This window comes from Botryllus schlosseri, chromosome 2 (genome assembly GCF_051294905.1).
Source record: "Botryllus schlosseri isolate E-star chromosome 2, Bs_hap1, whole genome shotgun sequence".
Classification (NCBI taxonomy): Eukaryota; Metazoa; Chordata; class Ascidiacea; order Stolidobranchia; family Styelidae; genus Botryllus; species Botryllus schlosseri.
The window spans coordinates 32,722,769-32,737,209 of record NC_137237.1 but is presented as its reverse complement, the minus strand read 5'-3'; the positions used below and the strand labels follow the sequence as shown (position 1 = coordinate 32,737,209).

Here is a 14,441-nt window from a genome sequence, read left to right as displayed (position 1 = left end):
GATTACGATTACTAATCACGATTACCCCATGTCTGGTTCCTTATGTCCAAACGCAAAGGATAAGAAAGTTGCAAAATGTTGCTACAGATGTTGCAGACCCGTGAGCCCAGAATACAGCGTGACCATGATCACAGGCAACAAATGGAGTGAATTATTATCATTATTAATACACATTTACAGTGGTGTTTATCGCCTGTTTAAGCCTTGTGCGCCACAACAGTACATTTCTTAAAGTTCAGTGTCTATTAGCTTTGGGTAATGAGGATGACTTTTTGCTTCCACGCGCACTCCCACTCTTCATTATCTCTCGGTATCGCGCGTCCACTTTCTGGTGTCTGTTGCCGACTTTCGAGCATATGCACACTCTTCTACTGGGCTTTTTCAAGACGCTGCGGTAACAGCGAAGTCGGCGATGAGGAACCTAGATAAACCTCCGACACATAGAAACATGGCAGAGCCGAGACTCAAACCAGCAACCGGTGATGGTATCGCTTAGCACACTGCGCCACTCGCTTCCCAAATGAAGTGAATGAATCGGGCTATTCTTTGTAGTGTAAACCGTTCTGGACTTTTATTTTATTTTATCATTATTGACTTCTTTAATCTGTTTTTCGAAGAGCTTCTTGGAGGTACAGAACTTCAATATACAATTGAATAGTATATTCATTTCAATATGAATGTACTATATTCAATCTGTTTTTCGTCGGTTGTTTCATTAAAATGCAGCGAAAACTCTAGATATATGTCATCATTACGCTTATGGAAGATCCGAGGAAAAAAACAAGAAGTAAAATATTCTACGTCTTTTATAATAGAATTGCACGTAATAGCAATATGAGTCAAAATGCCCCCTGTTATGCATTAGCGTAAGTTTTTTCGTGTATGCAGTCTAGGGTTAAAAATCTATATTCCTGAAACGTCTTATTTTTGACATTTTCAAAATTTTATTTTTGGCAGTCTTTGGCATTTGTTTCCCGAAATACCAATAATAACAATGCCTAAGGATAAGCAATGAGCATTTTGTTTTTCGTCTTCCTAAAGTGATTGTCGTTATCTGAAGTGCTTCACACGTAACAACCGATTACTAAATACCAGAGATGAGCGGATTTGGGATTTCTATGTCCAAATCCAATCCAAATCCGAAACTTCAAATCCAAATCCAAAACCTAATCAATAACTTTTTCACATTCAAGTCCATGTCCAATCCTGATCCGATTCCAACTTGGAATTCAGAAAAATGCTAATTTATGCAAAGGAGGGATTGGAAAATTTTCTTTCACAATCAACGATTCTCTTGGTTTAAGATAACTTAGCATAGGGCTGCACCTCTCATGTTCATTTGCACCGAGTAAACCATAGTGTAGTGAACTATAAGTACATCAATGACTGATCTGAATAAAGTTTGTCGCCATTCGCCCCACGACATATTAATCTCTCAGGAAATCGGTAAATCCAATCCAAATCCTAATCCGCTCAGAAAAAAATCTCTAATCCTAATCCAATCTAAATCCAATAAAATTTCACAAATCCTGCTTTTTCAAATCCTAATCCTAATCCTAATCCATGCTCATCTCTGGTCTCTGCTAAATACTAATGTGTTGAACATGTGTGGTCTCGAAGGTGATTTTGTGTCGATTGTAGCGATTTCTGAAGGATGCGTACATAGGGCGGCAACAACGTAACGTGAGCAAAATTCACGTTCACGATTGTCATCGTTTGCACTTTGCAGAACATGCCGCTTGCAGTGACATGTCAATTTTAAGATGCGTAGAAAGAACAGTATAATGAGCAGATCGCAGAAGTCGTCTTTGAAATGGCCTCAAAACGGTCGGTTGCTTTTATCTAACGCAGTGTTCCCGGCTTCCTTGCTGTTGGTACAAAGACAAATATTTTCACCTGCATTGTAGTTATGTTTAATGTGGTTGAATATACATTGGAAATTTTGGTCTATTGTGTAATTAAGGTACCTTTTCTTCAACTAATTGAATGTGATTAGAATAGAAGCTTGTATTTCCGAGTTTGAGTGACGCGTTTCCAATGCATGCAAGTCCAACTAGTCTAATGACTTCAAAGCTTTATAAACCAAATGCTTGTGAATGTGAGTTACAATATATGGATTTGTAATGTCTTTTGACTTGTATTGTATCTACCTCTGAAATCTATTTGTGTTCGTGGTGTGCCGAAAATTCTTTGTTAGTCAGCCTATGTGACCGCATGAAATAGTCGTAAAATTCAATACTGGGACAAGATATCTCAGGCCTGGTGTCAGCACACACCTGAACTTGTATGGAATCGTTGTCCAGTGCTCACACTATGTTTTATTTTTTAATTATTTTTTATTATTTTACTTCAACTTGGAAAATCATCGCTGCTCACCTGTTATATCAGGCAAAACGTACCAAGATTCCAGTAGGGCACCTGAATAACATTCTGCACAGCCATTAAGGTATTTTTATTGAGTTTGATGTGTTGGAGTAGTAATGTGAATGTATTTTTCATAACAGATCACAACTTGAATGCAAATTCCATTCTTGCTTACTCCAGATTCTATTTTCTTCAATCATGGCAACTTCTGGCGTGTCTCGAATCGTTGGTCAACGCTTGAAGAGCATCTTGACAAGATCTTACAGTAGAATATCGAATTCTGCACGTGTAACATGCACAAACCAACTGTTTGCATTGCCAAAACAACACCCATCGTCAATTGCATTTTACTCATCCGCGCAAGCAAATACTGCAACTTCACAGTCTGGTGATGCCAAGTTGGGTGATTACGAGTTCCAAGCGGAAACGGCACAGTTGCTGGATATTGTCGCAAAATCTTTATACTCTGAAAATGAAATCTTTATTCGAGAGTTGATATCCAATAGCAGCGATGCTTTGGAAAAACAAAGGTACCAACATCTCAGTCAAGAGAACGATGGTGTAAGCGATGACGACTATGAAATCAACATCATCGTTGATAAACAAGAGAACACAATCACGTTTCAGGATAACGGAATCGGCATGAATTCAGAAGATTTGATATCCAACTTAGGAGTCATTGCCAGGTCCGGCTCTAAAAAATTTATCGAACAGCTAAAAAGCCAAGGCGACGGTGCCAATTCTATCATCGGACAATTCGGCGTTGGGTTTTATTCCGCTTTCATGGTAGGATCAAAAGTTGTTGTGTACAGTAAACCTCACGGTGATGACAGTCCTGGTTTCATGTGGTCGTCGGAAGGCGGGGTGTCTTTTAGCATCAGCGAAGCGCAAAACGTTGATCCTGGAACAAAAATAGTGATTCATCTCAAACCGGATTGCAGAAAATTTGCGACTGAAGACGCGGTGAAAGGGATTGTCCAGAAATACAACAATTTTGTGGGTTTTCCAATAAAACTAAACGGTACGCAGTTGAACACAGTGCAGCCTTTATGGACTATGGGGCCGAGTCAGATAGATGAGGACATGCACTTGAATTTTTTTAGGTACATGTCAGGCTCGACTACTGATCACTACCAGTACAAGCTCGTTTACAAGACCGACGCCCCGTTGAATATTCGAAGTATATTTTACGTTCCAGAATCGAGACCTTCCTTGTTGGATATGTCAAAGGAATCTACGTCCGGCGTTTCTTTGTATTCGCGAAAAGTGCTCATACAGGACAAAACCGAACATCTTATACCGAAGTGGCTTCGTTTCGTACGCGGCGTTGTCGATAGCGAGGACATACCTTTGAATTTGAGCAGGGAGCTGCTACAAAATAGTTCGCTAATCGCCAAAATTCGAGACACCATCACTGGCAGATTAATCCGTTTCTTCAAAGACCAAAGCAAAAAAGATGAAGAAAAGTATGCCGTATTTCACGCGGCTTACAAAATGTTTATCGCCGAAGGCGTCATGTCTGAATCGACGCAAGACAAAAGAGAAGAGGTAGCGCAGTTGTTAAGGTATGAAACTTCGTTAAAACCGGAAGGACAGTCTGTCAGTCTAGACGAATACATTAAGAACATGACAGACGATCAGCGGAACATATTTTACCTTTGCGCGCCGAGCAGACAACTTGCCGAATCATCACCGTACTATGAAGCCGTCAAAAGCAAAAAAATGGAAGTCCTATTCTGCTACGATCCTTTCGATGAAATAATGATGCTGCAGTTGAAAACCTATCGAGGCAAGCAGCTTTTTTCGGTGGAGAACGAAATAGTTGCGGACATGTTCAAAGATGATAAGAAAACTGACACCACGGATGAACTCGTCTCGCCGCAAATGACCAAGTTTAAAGATTGGACAAAAGGTGTTCTCGGCGAACGCGTGGCGGAGGTAAAGACAACGACCAAACTCGATAAACACCCCGCCATGGTGACTGTTTGGGAAATGGGTTCGGTCCGGCACTTTTTACGCAGTCAGTATTTAGTGGATCCGAAAGGCTTGTCGGACAAAGAGAGGGGCATGCTATTCAAGCCCGTTTTCCAGCTGAACAGCAACCATCCAGCTGTACTGAAACTTTCTCAAATACACGAAACGGAACCCGAAATATCATCGCTAGCGCTGGAACAGCTGTACGAAAACGCTATGGTATCAGCCGGGCTAATAGAAGACGCGAGACCTATGGTCAATCGTTTGAATGACTTGCTAACCAAGATTTTGGAGAAAATTTGATGATTTCACAGACGACTTCATGCTACTCCTCTCACCACAAGGAAAACGTACCGGTTTTCATTTCACTACGTGCTTCTCTCACGGATGATTAAGTAATTTTACATTCTATGAGAGAAACCTAAATGCATCTTGCTAGTTTCATCCAGCGTATACGAAATCCGTAACAGCACTGCAAATAGGGATAGATTGGATTGTAGGAATCATGTGTTTTTTGTGGTATGTGCTGGTTGCAAGTCTACAATTGGATTGTGTATGTGCTGTTGAAAATTGTGACATGGAATTGTTGATTTCTATTATGGTACAATTACTACAATATATCTCGGTTTTGTTTCTATACACTTGGTAGTTGTGTGGGATTTTCAGAATTGAACCGTAACGCAGTTTACTTGTACTTTTTCAACGTGCTCAAATCAGTTTGGATTACTTGCACTACTCAAGTGTGTTTTAAAGCACTTGTACTAAGCTGTTTAGGGCAAACTACTACGTTAACACTTATGATTTTGTAACATAAGAAGTGGTTTAGGGTTGTGTTTGGGTCAATTTCGCAAGTAAATTGCTTATAACAACTGGGCGAAATATCCCATGTATCAAGGTAGCTATATATATTTTAAAAAATTGCACCGTTTGTATAGTGTCATTTTGTGTTACTATGATTTCTGAAGTAGCCACCTTCGATTACTGGCTAAATGTATGCAGGCCCCTTTGCCATATCTACTGTTTGAAACCGCTAATTTGGGTACTTATCTTCATCTTTTTACTTCCGCTTGATCTGGTTTCGACATGTCTTGGAAATCACTACTTCCACTTGTAACTGATTACAAATGTATGGTGTTACTTCTACTTGAGTGACAACGCCGAACACCATGACCAACTCTGAGGATTTCCAGTCTTGCGCCCCATAGATATTGCAACCAACTGTGAAAATATCAAAGTTTGCATACTCCAGTCCGTGTTCTTGCAAAACAATGCATATTATTATTTCTGGGTACGTTGAAATGATGTTCCATACAGGCAGTGTGAAATGATCAGTAAAGAATAAGGATGTAATTGTGTGAATTAGCCACATGAGATAGTTTTGAAGAATGGGAATATTCAGTAATCTGCAGCGAGTTTGCTATATTTGAACGTGGATCGTTGACGAAAATATGAATGGTGAGATCGATTTACCATATTGTGGAACCAAATTTATATCCAACATACTCGCCTCGACGTAGCAAGGACCAAAATGTGAGAGGTACAATTCCACATGCCCATGGTGTAGAACTCACCATAAGTAGGGTTAACATACTTGAGATGATAATCGTTAGGTTATATTTTTCATCTGAAAAAGTCACACACAATGTACAATGCGATGTAATGAACAGATAGGAGGATATCGAACGACACGCAGTTGCGATCCGATTAGACCAGTGGTTCCCAACCTTTTTTTAGACACGCCCCCTTTTATGATGGTGAAAAATTTCGCGCGCCCCTTATCGTCACATCACAAAATCCAGCCGGGATGCTAGCAACTCCAACAGATTTTTTGATGGCATGGAAGGTTATAACTGTTGATGAGAGAATTAAAAAATATGAAATTCGGTGTATATATATAGAGAAACGCGTGAATTGGAGGTAAATCGCGCAATGCGCGAAATTTTTTTTCAGTTGACCGCTTCTTCGCGCACACCTTCCGAGCTTTCACCCCCCCCCCCCAGGTTGGGATCCACTGTTTTCGACTGACATCCACCTCGGCCTAGAATGCCCGATGTAACATTTCTTTTCGATGTTGATCTTTTTGAAGCCGCGGCCCTTTCTAGATCTTTCCATTCCTTGTGAGTGCTTTCTTTCGTCGGGTCTCTGTCTGCGCTTTTTTGTCGCCGTAAAAACGGCGACGGCGGGGGAAGAGGAGCCCCAGATGAACCTCTGACGGGAATCGAACCAGGGCCGCCGGTTCGTAGGCGCTTATTGTCACCACTACGCTATCTCCCCGGAAAAAGATGACACTGGTGATTTTGACAGGTTTTCGACTGATAGTACTGTATGTGTTGCCATCAAGAAAAGGTCATCACTTTGACTCGATCTCCCGAATTACCCGCTTTTGCACCATACTTGCCTCGGCGTGCAAATGCGAGGAAGGCTTTCGGCCTGTGACTTTTCGTACTATTCATTGGTGTTATGGTGAATATTAACAACGCCAGTTACTAATAATACTGGTACATTTGACTAACATGGGTCATTTGGGATCTATATGTGGTACGCGGTGTAGTAAAAAACAAATTAGTGCGCTACGCGACCGGAAAAAGTTTGAGAAACACTGTTCTAAGCCACTTCGATATAAATCCTTGCTTCCTGCTGCATATTATGCGTGACATATGACATGACCTCAAAAGCACATATCTTATTTCTCCATCACTTTGTGTCTTTCTGCTAAGGCTGTGGAGTTGGAGTAGGAGTGACGCAGTTGCTTAAACACTGCAGTCGCGACACCAATGCCTGCTGGTTCGAGTCTCGGCTCTGCCGTGTTTCTATGTGTCGGAGGTTTATCTGGGCTCCATCGCCGATCCAGCTGTATGCACATGCACAGCGCCTTGAAAAGCCCAGATGACGAGAGAGCCGAACTCTGGAAAGATGGCAGCAATATGACCAGAAAAAGTCCGCATTTCCGTGCTGGGTGCAAATGACCCAAGTTGTTAAAAGCACCAATTATGTGAATAAAGCGAACATCCGCGACCAACACAAAATTACTGATGCAGTCACAAATTGGCTTAATTTTGGAATTATGCATTGATTTTATAAAAGAGTAAATAATAAGACTACATCGTCCGGTTTTGTAAGTGACAGCATCATTTGTAAAATTGATGCAAATGTAACCAAACGCTGCTTCCCACTTGACAAAATCAAAAATATTTCTAGTAAGTAGCTCAGCTGCTTGGGTCGAACAAGTGTTTCAGAGAGGGTGCTAGTATGCTACATAGACGAAGATCGCCATGATCACACATGTCCACAATACCGATAAACCACTGTTTTGTTTGTTAAATATAGCTTAATTATATGTAGGAGTTCTATTTATTTTGGCGTCATCGGTTGACAAAATAAATCTCTCTCTCTCTACATATTAGAGATGGCGTGAACGTAGCGTTCACGTTCTGTGTGTGAACCTCAGAAATTTAATGGTTCACGTTCACAAACGAACCTTGGTAAGGTTCTGCACTGTGAACCTTTTTCATAAATTACCATTTTTCACAACTTCGCCTCACTTTATGCATGGCGTTGCCGACATAAAAAAAATGAACTCGAAACGGGCATGCCCCATTGCGAACCTCAAACATTTTACTTGCTTTGTTACAAAAGTTTGCTCGAAATATCCAGCTTTCCGTTTGTGAATATTTGGTGACTCTCTGCTGTGAGTTAACCCGTAATATCACACAACATCATGAGCGAAATATACTACAATAGGTAGTCAGCGAATGATGCTTATTCAACCAATCAATAAAATTGATATCTTTGTCTGATGTAAAAAATCTAGCAGGCGTACGGGCGGGTCAATCTTGATTTCATATGTTTATTGTATCATAAAAACCAAATCCGTACAATTGGGGTGTTGGCTACTGCTGTATAAATTGTAAATGGGGTATAATACAGAGGTGGTCAGTATAACGAAGTACTTCTACTTTTTGGAAGTACTCAAGTAGTTTTCCTCTACTTCTGGTACTTACTCAAGTAGATCTGATTTTCTCTACTTCTACTTCGTATTATTTTGTGATCTACTTACTTACTTTTCGCTATTTTCAGTTTTCAAGTAGAAGTAGTTTAATCCCCCAATACGAAAGATAGCCTGAGGAATTTCGGGGCTGTTTTCACGCAGGACCAACATTTAATATTCATAAAAGTCAGGTATAGCCCAGAAATTTTGTTGGGCTTCGCGCACAGTAGTCATGGAGTGACAAATATATTTTCACGAAAGTATCAGTGAATATAATTTAGGTACCAGAGATTGCTTGGTTCCGCTCACACCGCATTGTCACCCATATCAAATTTTTCATCACAGTATGGCCCATTATAGCGTTTGAAACTATACCGTTTCGCAATCTAGCAATTACCTATCATATTGTAATCTATCAGCCCATGACGTGTCCTACTAATCTGGAAAATACGGCTTTTTGAACGTTACAGCTGTTTTAGCAGATCACTTTGAAGCTTTATGGACAAAAGACATGAAATATATTTTCCGCTTTTTAGAAGCGTTATTTTTATTTCACTTTCAATTCCTAGTATCATACTTTGAGTTCTAATTACTTTCAGTTCTTTTGTCGGCAGATCATACTTGTTGATTGTTGAAGCATAACAGCAAAGTATATGCCCCTGTCTGTCCAGCCGGACCACTCGGACACGACTCGGATAGCCCACGGCGATTAGGTGTTTGCTGGGAAGTCACTTTGATTCCACTGCGACGATATAGGAGTAGTTATGTAGATCGGTCGCGAACGGCTATTGGTTCTTATGGGCGGGGTGGTGACTCGTATTGAAACCGGGGGTGGTGATTCGTACTTTCAGACCCCCCTCTCGGCCGTGATTCGTAATGGGTTCTTATGGACGCGGTGGTGAGTCGTACTTTTGGGTATAGGCTGCGGCGGTGACTCGTATTGAAAACTCGTGGTCGTGAGTCGTACTTTTGGGTATAGGCTGCGGCGGTGACTCGTATTGAAAACTCGTGGTCGTGATTCGTACTTTCGGGTATAGGCTGCGGCGGTGAATCGTATTGAAATACTCGTGTTGGTAAGTCGTAATTTCAGGTATAGACTGTGGCAGTGATTTACCTGTCGTGTATTCTTACGGGATCTGTGGTGACTCGCCATGTGTTCTTATGGGTGCGGTCGTGATTCGTACTTTCAGGCATCTCTCGTGCGGTGTTGAATATGTACGAGTCACCAACAATAACCGCACAAACGGAAACGTGGCTTGCAAAAGGATTATTACGCAGTGCGTGCGACCTATATTCCGAATGACCTGCGCGCTGAATTATTTCCCGTCCAGCTGTGTGCTACTATCGATTATTACACTAGACCAGTCAGTGCGAAATAGTTTGATCGTAAATTATTATATACGATGTCGTAGTTTAGTCGTGACAAATGACCGATCGTCTTCTCTTTCCTCGCTATTGATTGCTACCTGAATAATACTTTCGGCTTATTCGCTGTTTCGCGTCTACAGAATAGTCTGCTGTTCACAGTCGCAACAAGAATCACAAGTATACACATTTACACATTCGTTTATTACTCCGAAATCAAACTCTTCACAAAAGCACGTACAATCGTATCATTCACTTTTTTATCATCGCCAAAATTATCCAAGTATTCCTCGGTTGAAAACCCTTGAGCTCTTTTTATCAAGAATGCTATAGCATGATGTCCACACACATCTGAAGTTTTACTCTGTAACTGTTTCCCAGTCACAGAAAATTCATCCGGCTCCAGGAATTCGATTATCTGAGGTTTTAGTGGTCCGAAGCCTAGCGAATCATGAAAATGAGTATCGTCATCTCTGTATATAGACACCCAGTGAGACCCAGGCAAACTCGACTCATCGTAATTAATGGTGATAGCGAATTTTCCGCTAGTTGGTTTCTTCGGTAACTGATCTACTGGATAAGTTCCTAGATATAGACTTTGTGTGTCAGGGTGGTTATAGAGAATATCATCGATCTCAGACGTATTCATATTTCGACGACTTGTCTTTTTTGATTCAGTTGTAGAAGATGTTGAAACTCCTTCAAACATAACAAGGTTACGGAGGTTGGTAAAGGCTTCGACGTAGTCAAAACCAGATGCACAGTTCCTGTCTTATGAAGTTGATAACATCCCAAACTATTATCAGGTGTCAAATCAAACACAAAAAGAGTGTACCCATTGACATAATCTTCGCGAGAAATATTTAAAGGTGCCTCGGATTCCCAGCGACCTGTCTGAGAGAATAGTGTCATATAACCTTCGAGTCCGCCATGTTTATCAAAATCGAAATGAAATTCGCGTCCGTTAATTTGACGCCCGTCCACACTTAACGAAAGATTTTGAACATCAAGTGTTTAAAGTTGAATGGATTTTTGGCTCGAACACCGTTAAATGTCGTGGTCTCGACTAAACCAATTACGATCTTCTTTGGCATGGTGCCGCTAACTAACTCTCTATCAATTTTCGACAAACCCGCGGCGAATGTATGAGTCGACATTTGTAAGCGTATCCAGGGATACTTGGCAGTATTCTTCTGTAGTACAGACTTGTGTGCTAGGCTTACACTTTCAGCGATCTTCATCTGTTTGACATACACCTCCATTTCGAGTAAAACAATTTGTACATCCTCCGCGTCACCGAGAAGACAGAAATTATCTTCGTTATGTGTAAATTTTAGTTTCATGTCGACATTATCCAACATACATCTAGACCAGTGTTTCCCAACCCCGAGTCCGCGGACTCATTTGAGTCCGCGGAAGGTCCTTGGTGAGTCCGCGAACACAGGAATTTTCAGTAACTCAATCGGCTCGGCACACTTTTTCTTCCACTTCCGATATGATTTCGGAACATGTAATTGACAGACCTACGGGGCTCGTTCACTTTCGGACCAAAGTCATTGCAGCCTTACGGAAAAAATAGCTTTTTGGTCCGAAAGTGAATGAGCCCCGTCCTGGTCCGGTTTCGTCAAATTCCGATTTGAGGATTAGGCTGAGTGATTTGCAAAATACCTATTTTGAAATGTTAGTAACCTTAATAGCTGTCATAAAAAATGCATAGATACCTCAAATATGTGACTGGCGGCACTCAACTTCAATAGTGCTTTCAGAACTACATTCATTGCAGTAGAATTTATTACCTCGGTGACTTTTCGGGTTTCCCTTATCAAGAATTAACGGCACCATACAAAGGCTAAAGAGTTTGTATACAATCTTTCAATATTCCATTAATATATTCCGCTAATTGTCTGTGTAACGTCTTCTGAGTATCGTATAATTTGATTCTCTATTATCCCTTTATTATGACTACCGGAGTACCGGTACAGCTGACTTTGGCCAGCTACCGTTCCTTTTTATCATTCCCTTGTTACGTCATATTTTGCCAATTTGGATTTTGTTTGAATCTCTTTCTATATGCTTCTTATTGTACCGTTACCTCTTGTTGATAAGGGGCATACGAAATTCCTGCAAGTTAATAAATTATACTGCAGTGAATGTAGTTTTGGAAGCAATATTAGAGATACCTCAATAAGCGATGTTTGGCCACGTATATTTCAAACGCAAGAACAACGAAACAGCACCACTACAAATTGATCAGCATTCCAAGCATTATTGGTTCTCCTGAGATTTTCTGTGTCTTGGGCAAACCAGTTGGTTGCAAGTATCACAGGCAAAACGGGTATGCTTTGCACATCTGTCGCATCATCCTGGTTTGATACCAATCACGCCAGGTATAAAACCCCAATTATCGCCAACTGGAATTTTTCAAAATGCCCTACATTTATGTTCGAGGTATAGCCTATTGCTAAAATTGTCATAAGCAATTTTATCACGGTCATAAACTCTACAATTTTGGTCGGATTCACTTGAATTTAGTACGACCGGACTCGGAATTTAATGCCGCGTGTTCACTATTAACAATTCACATACAGAATATGCCAGGTATAAACAGCTCTTTATACACTACACACGTATGCGGGACCGTAACTGCCGTACACCAAACCCCCATAATTGAGGGGGGGACCTCGAAGGGGGGCCAAAATTATTCGTGAATTAACATAAATTATAGAGTGTTTTTTGAAAATTTATGCAACTTTTTAGAAAAATTATCGGAAGGGGGGTCTGGGGTTGAAGCCCACCAGAAGTTAGGTTTAAGGCCTGTGTGGCCCAAGACCAACGTTTTGTTATTGAGGGGGGCTGACGAAGTGCTGTTACGGCCCTGCACGTAGGCACATTGCACAGGTTTCCGGCGCGATATACGCTGAGTGCTGGTAATTGATTATGGCGACTTGTTCACTTACAGACTATTTGGGAAATTACAAATCGTAGGGACATGTGCTAATCACAGAAACAGTCTATAGTTGTCTAATATAAGTGGAACTCGAGATGTGGTCTGCATTACTGAATAGTTGCTTGAATTGCAAAGCCGACAGATGTGGAAAGACAGATTTAAGAAAGCTTCCTTGACTCAATTTTAGCTCATTTTTTGTTGATACCGTATTACACTCCCTCGGATAGAAAAAAAAAATTTTCAGTAATATATAGCTTGAGTCCGCGGGTATACTGGCGAGCTTGAGATGAGTCCGCGGGTAAAAAAGGTTGAGAACCACTGATCTAGACTGTTCAAAAAGACCCATTCGAATTTTTCCGATCAACACTAGCGGGGTGCTGTTTTTGGTAAGGTCTTTTCGTTTAACATATCCAGTATTCGCTGCACCAAGAACATCCATAGAGCCAGCGACATCTTTATAAAATACTTGTCCTTGCACAAAACTCTCCGAGGCACCGTGAGTATCATTCAACAACCGAGCGATATAAGCTTTGTAGGCATGACAATTATCCGAATTTGTGATAACCTCATTTGAAATAGTTACATCGATTTGTTTGAAAAGAGAATCCATCATGTTATTGACAAGACCCACTTGTGTATCGTTTGCTAAATCAGATCCATCGCGTTTAGTGAGCTTCAAACGTAATCTCAAGAATGTGTTTTGTAGATCCATATATCGATCCGTCCTCGGTAATTGTACTTCCATGACATTACCTAAACTATGGGGTTTGACGACGACATATTGCGATTCTTCAATACTGGTTTGCGTGTGGGGTATACTAAATATGTTTAATCCGGAGTTATGACATTCTCGGGAACCCGCATGCATCAACATAGTTCTTAGTCGAATATATCCTGTTGTTTACGACGACGTTTGGATGAAGTGTTCTTTGACTTTGTTTTTTTCCTTTTTATAGCTTTTGGGGTTAAAATTTTATCAATCACTCGACCGCCAGCTTGTTTACTTCTCTTGACAACACTAGACTTGATCGAGTTACCCCGTAATAGATCTCTCGCTATTTCACCTCCAGTCCGTAACAATTGACCGCCAGCGTATTTCGCAATAGGTGTCACTAAACGACCAAGTGATTTAAACAAACTCCCGATACCGGAACCGGCTTGAACTCCACCACTAAAATATCCATAACCATCGCCTGTCTGGTTATAATGACGATGGACAGAATGATGATCACACGTGAAAACAACTTTCATAATCGCTTCCTAATGTTAAATGTAGCTTGCAATGAACGACTTATTATATTTATAGGCTTCCCAAACTCATCCCTGAGGTAAAGACAGACAGAATCTACAACATCTTTTGAAACAGGGAAATAATACGGATTTGTCGCTATCCAATTATGTGCGACATCGCCGGGTGTCAGCGGTATAACTCGTAATAAATTCGCTAACGTATCTCCAAGTAAGTGAGGGTGAATAATATCGCAATACACAAACAAATATTGACCAATCGCCGGTTCGGTTAAAGTGAAATCGATCTCCATGAGGGCTAATTCGCAATATCTCGTCGGGATGTTGTTGATGGTGAGTAGTCTGTGTTCAAAATCAGTACCAAGCATAGAGGTGGTTAACATCACTATTTTCATCGCGCGTGGAGTGTCAATGTGGTCTCTATATCATATACTAACTGACCGTATTGGTCCCTGATGGTGATTTTTATATCGCGGATGTGGTTAATCGATACTGGGAAATAGAACGGTTTTTCAAATACAACTTCTTGTCTCATACACGTCTCGTTATTTACTT

General features: G+C 40.8%; 1 protein-coding gene across 2 annotated transcripts; it reads left to right on the top strand.

The window, feature by feature from the left end:
* The first annotated feature begins 1,618 nt into the window (after positions 1–1,618).
* LOC145434444 (heat shock protein 75 kDa, mitochondrial-like) lies at positions 1,619–4,977 on the top strand. Of its 2 annotated transcripts, none has more exons than XM_080311793.1 (2): positions 1,619–2,446; positions 2,545–4,977. In XM_080311793.1, the coding sequence occupies exon 2, from the start codon at positions 2,563–2,565 to the stop codon at positions 4,639–4,641; it is 2,079 nt and encodes a 692-aa protein (XP_080167919.1). In that variant the 5' UTR covers positions 1,619–2,446; positions 2,545–2,562; the 3' UTR covers positions 4,642–4,977. The 2 variants fall into 2 exon arrangements, with proteins under 2 accessions (XP_080167919.1, XP_080167918.1); XM_080311792.1 differs by having other exon boundaries at positions 1,620–2,446; positions 2,505–4,977.
* The last annotated feature ends 9,464 nt before the right edge of the window (positions 4,978–14,441 follow it).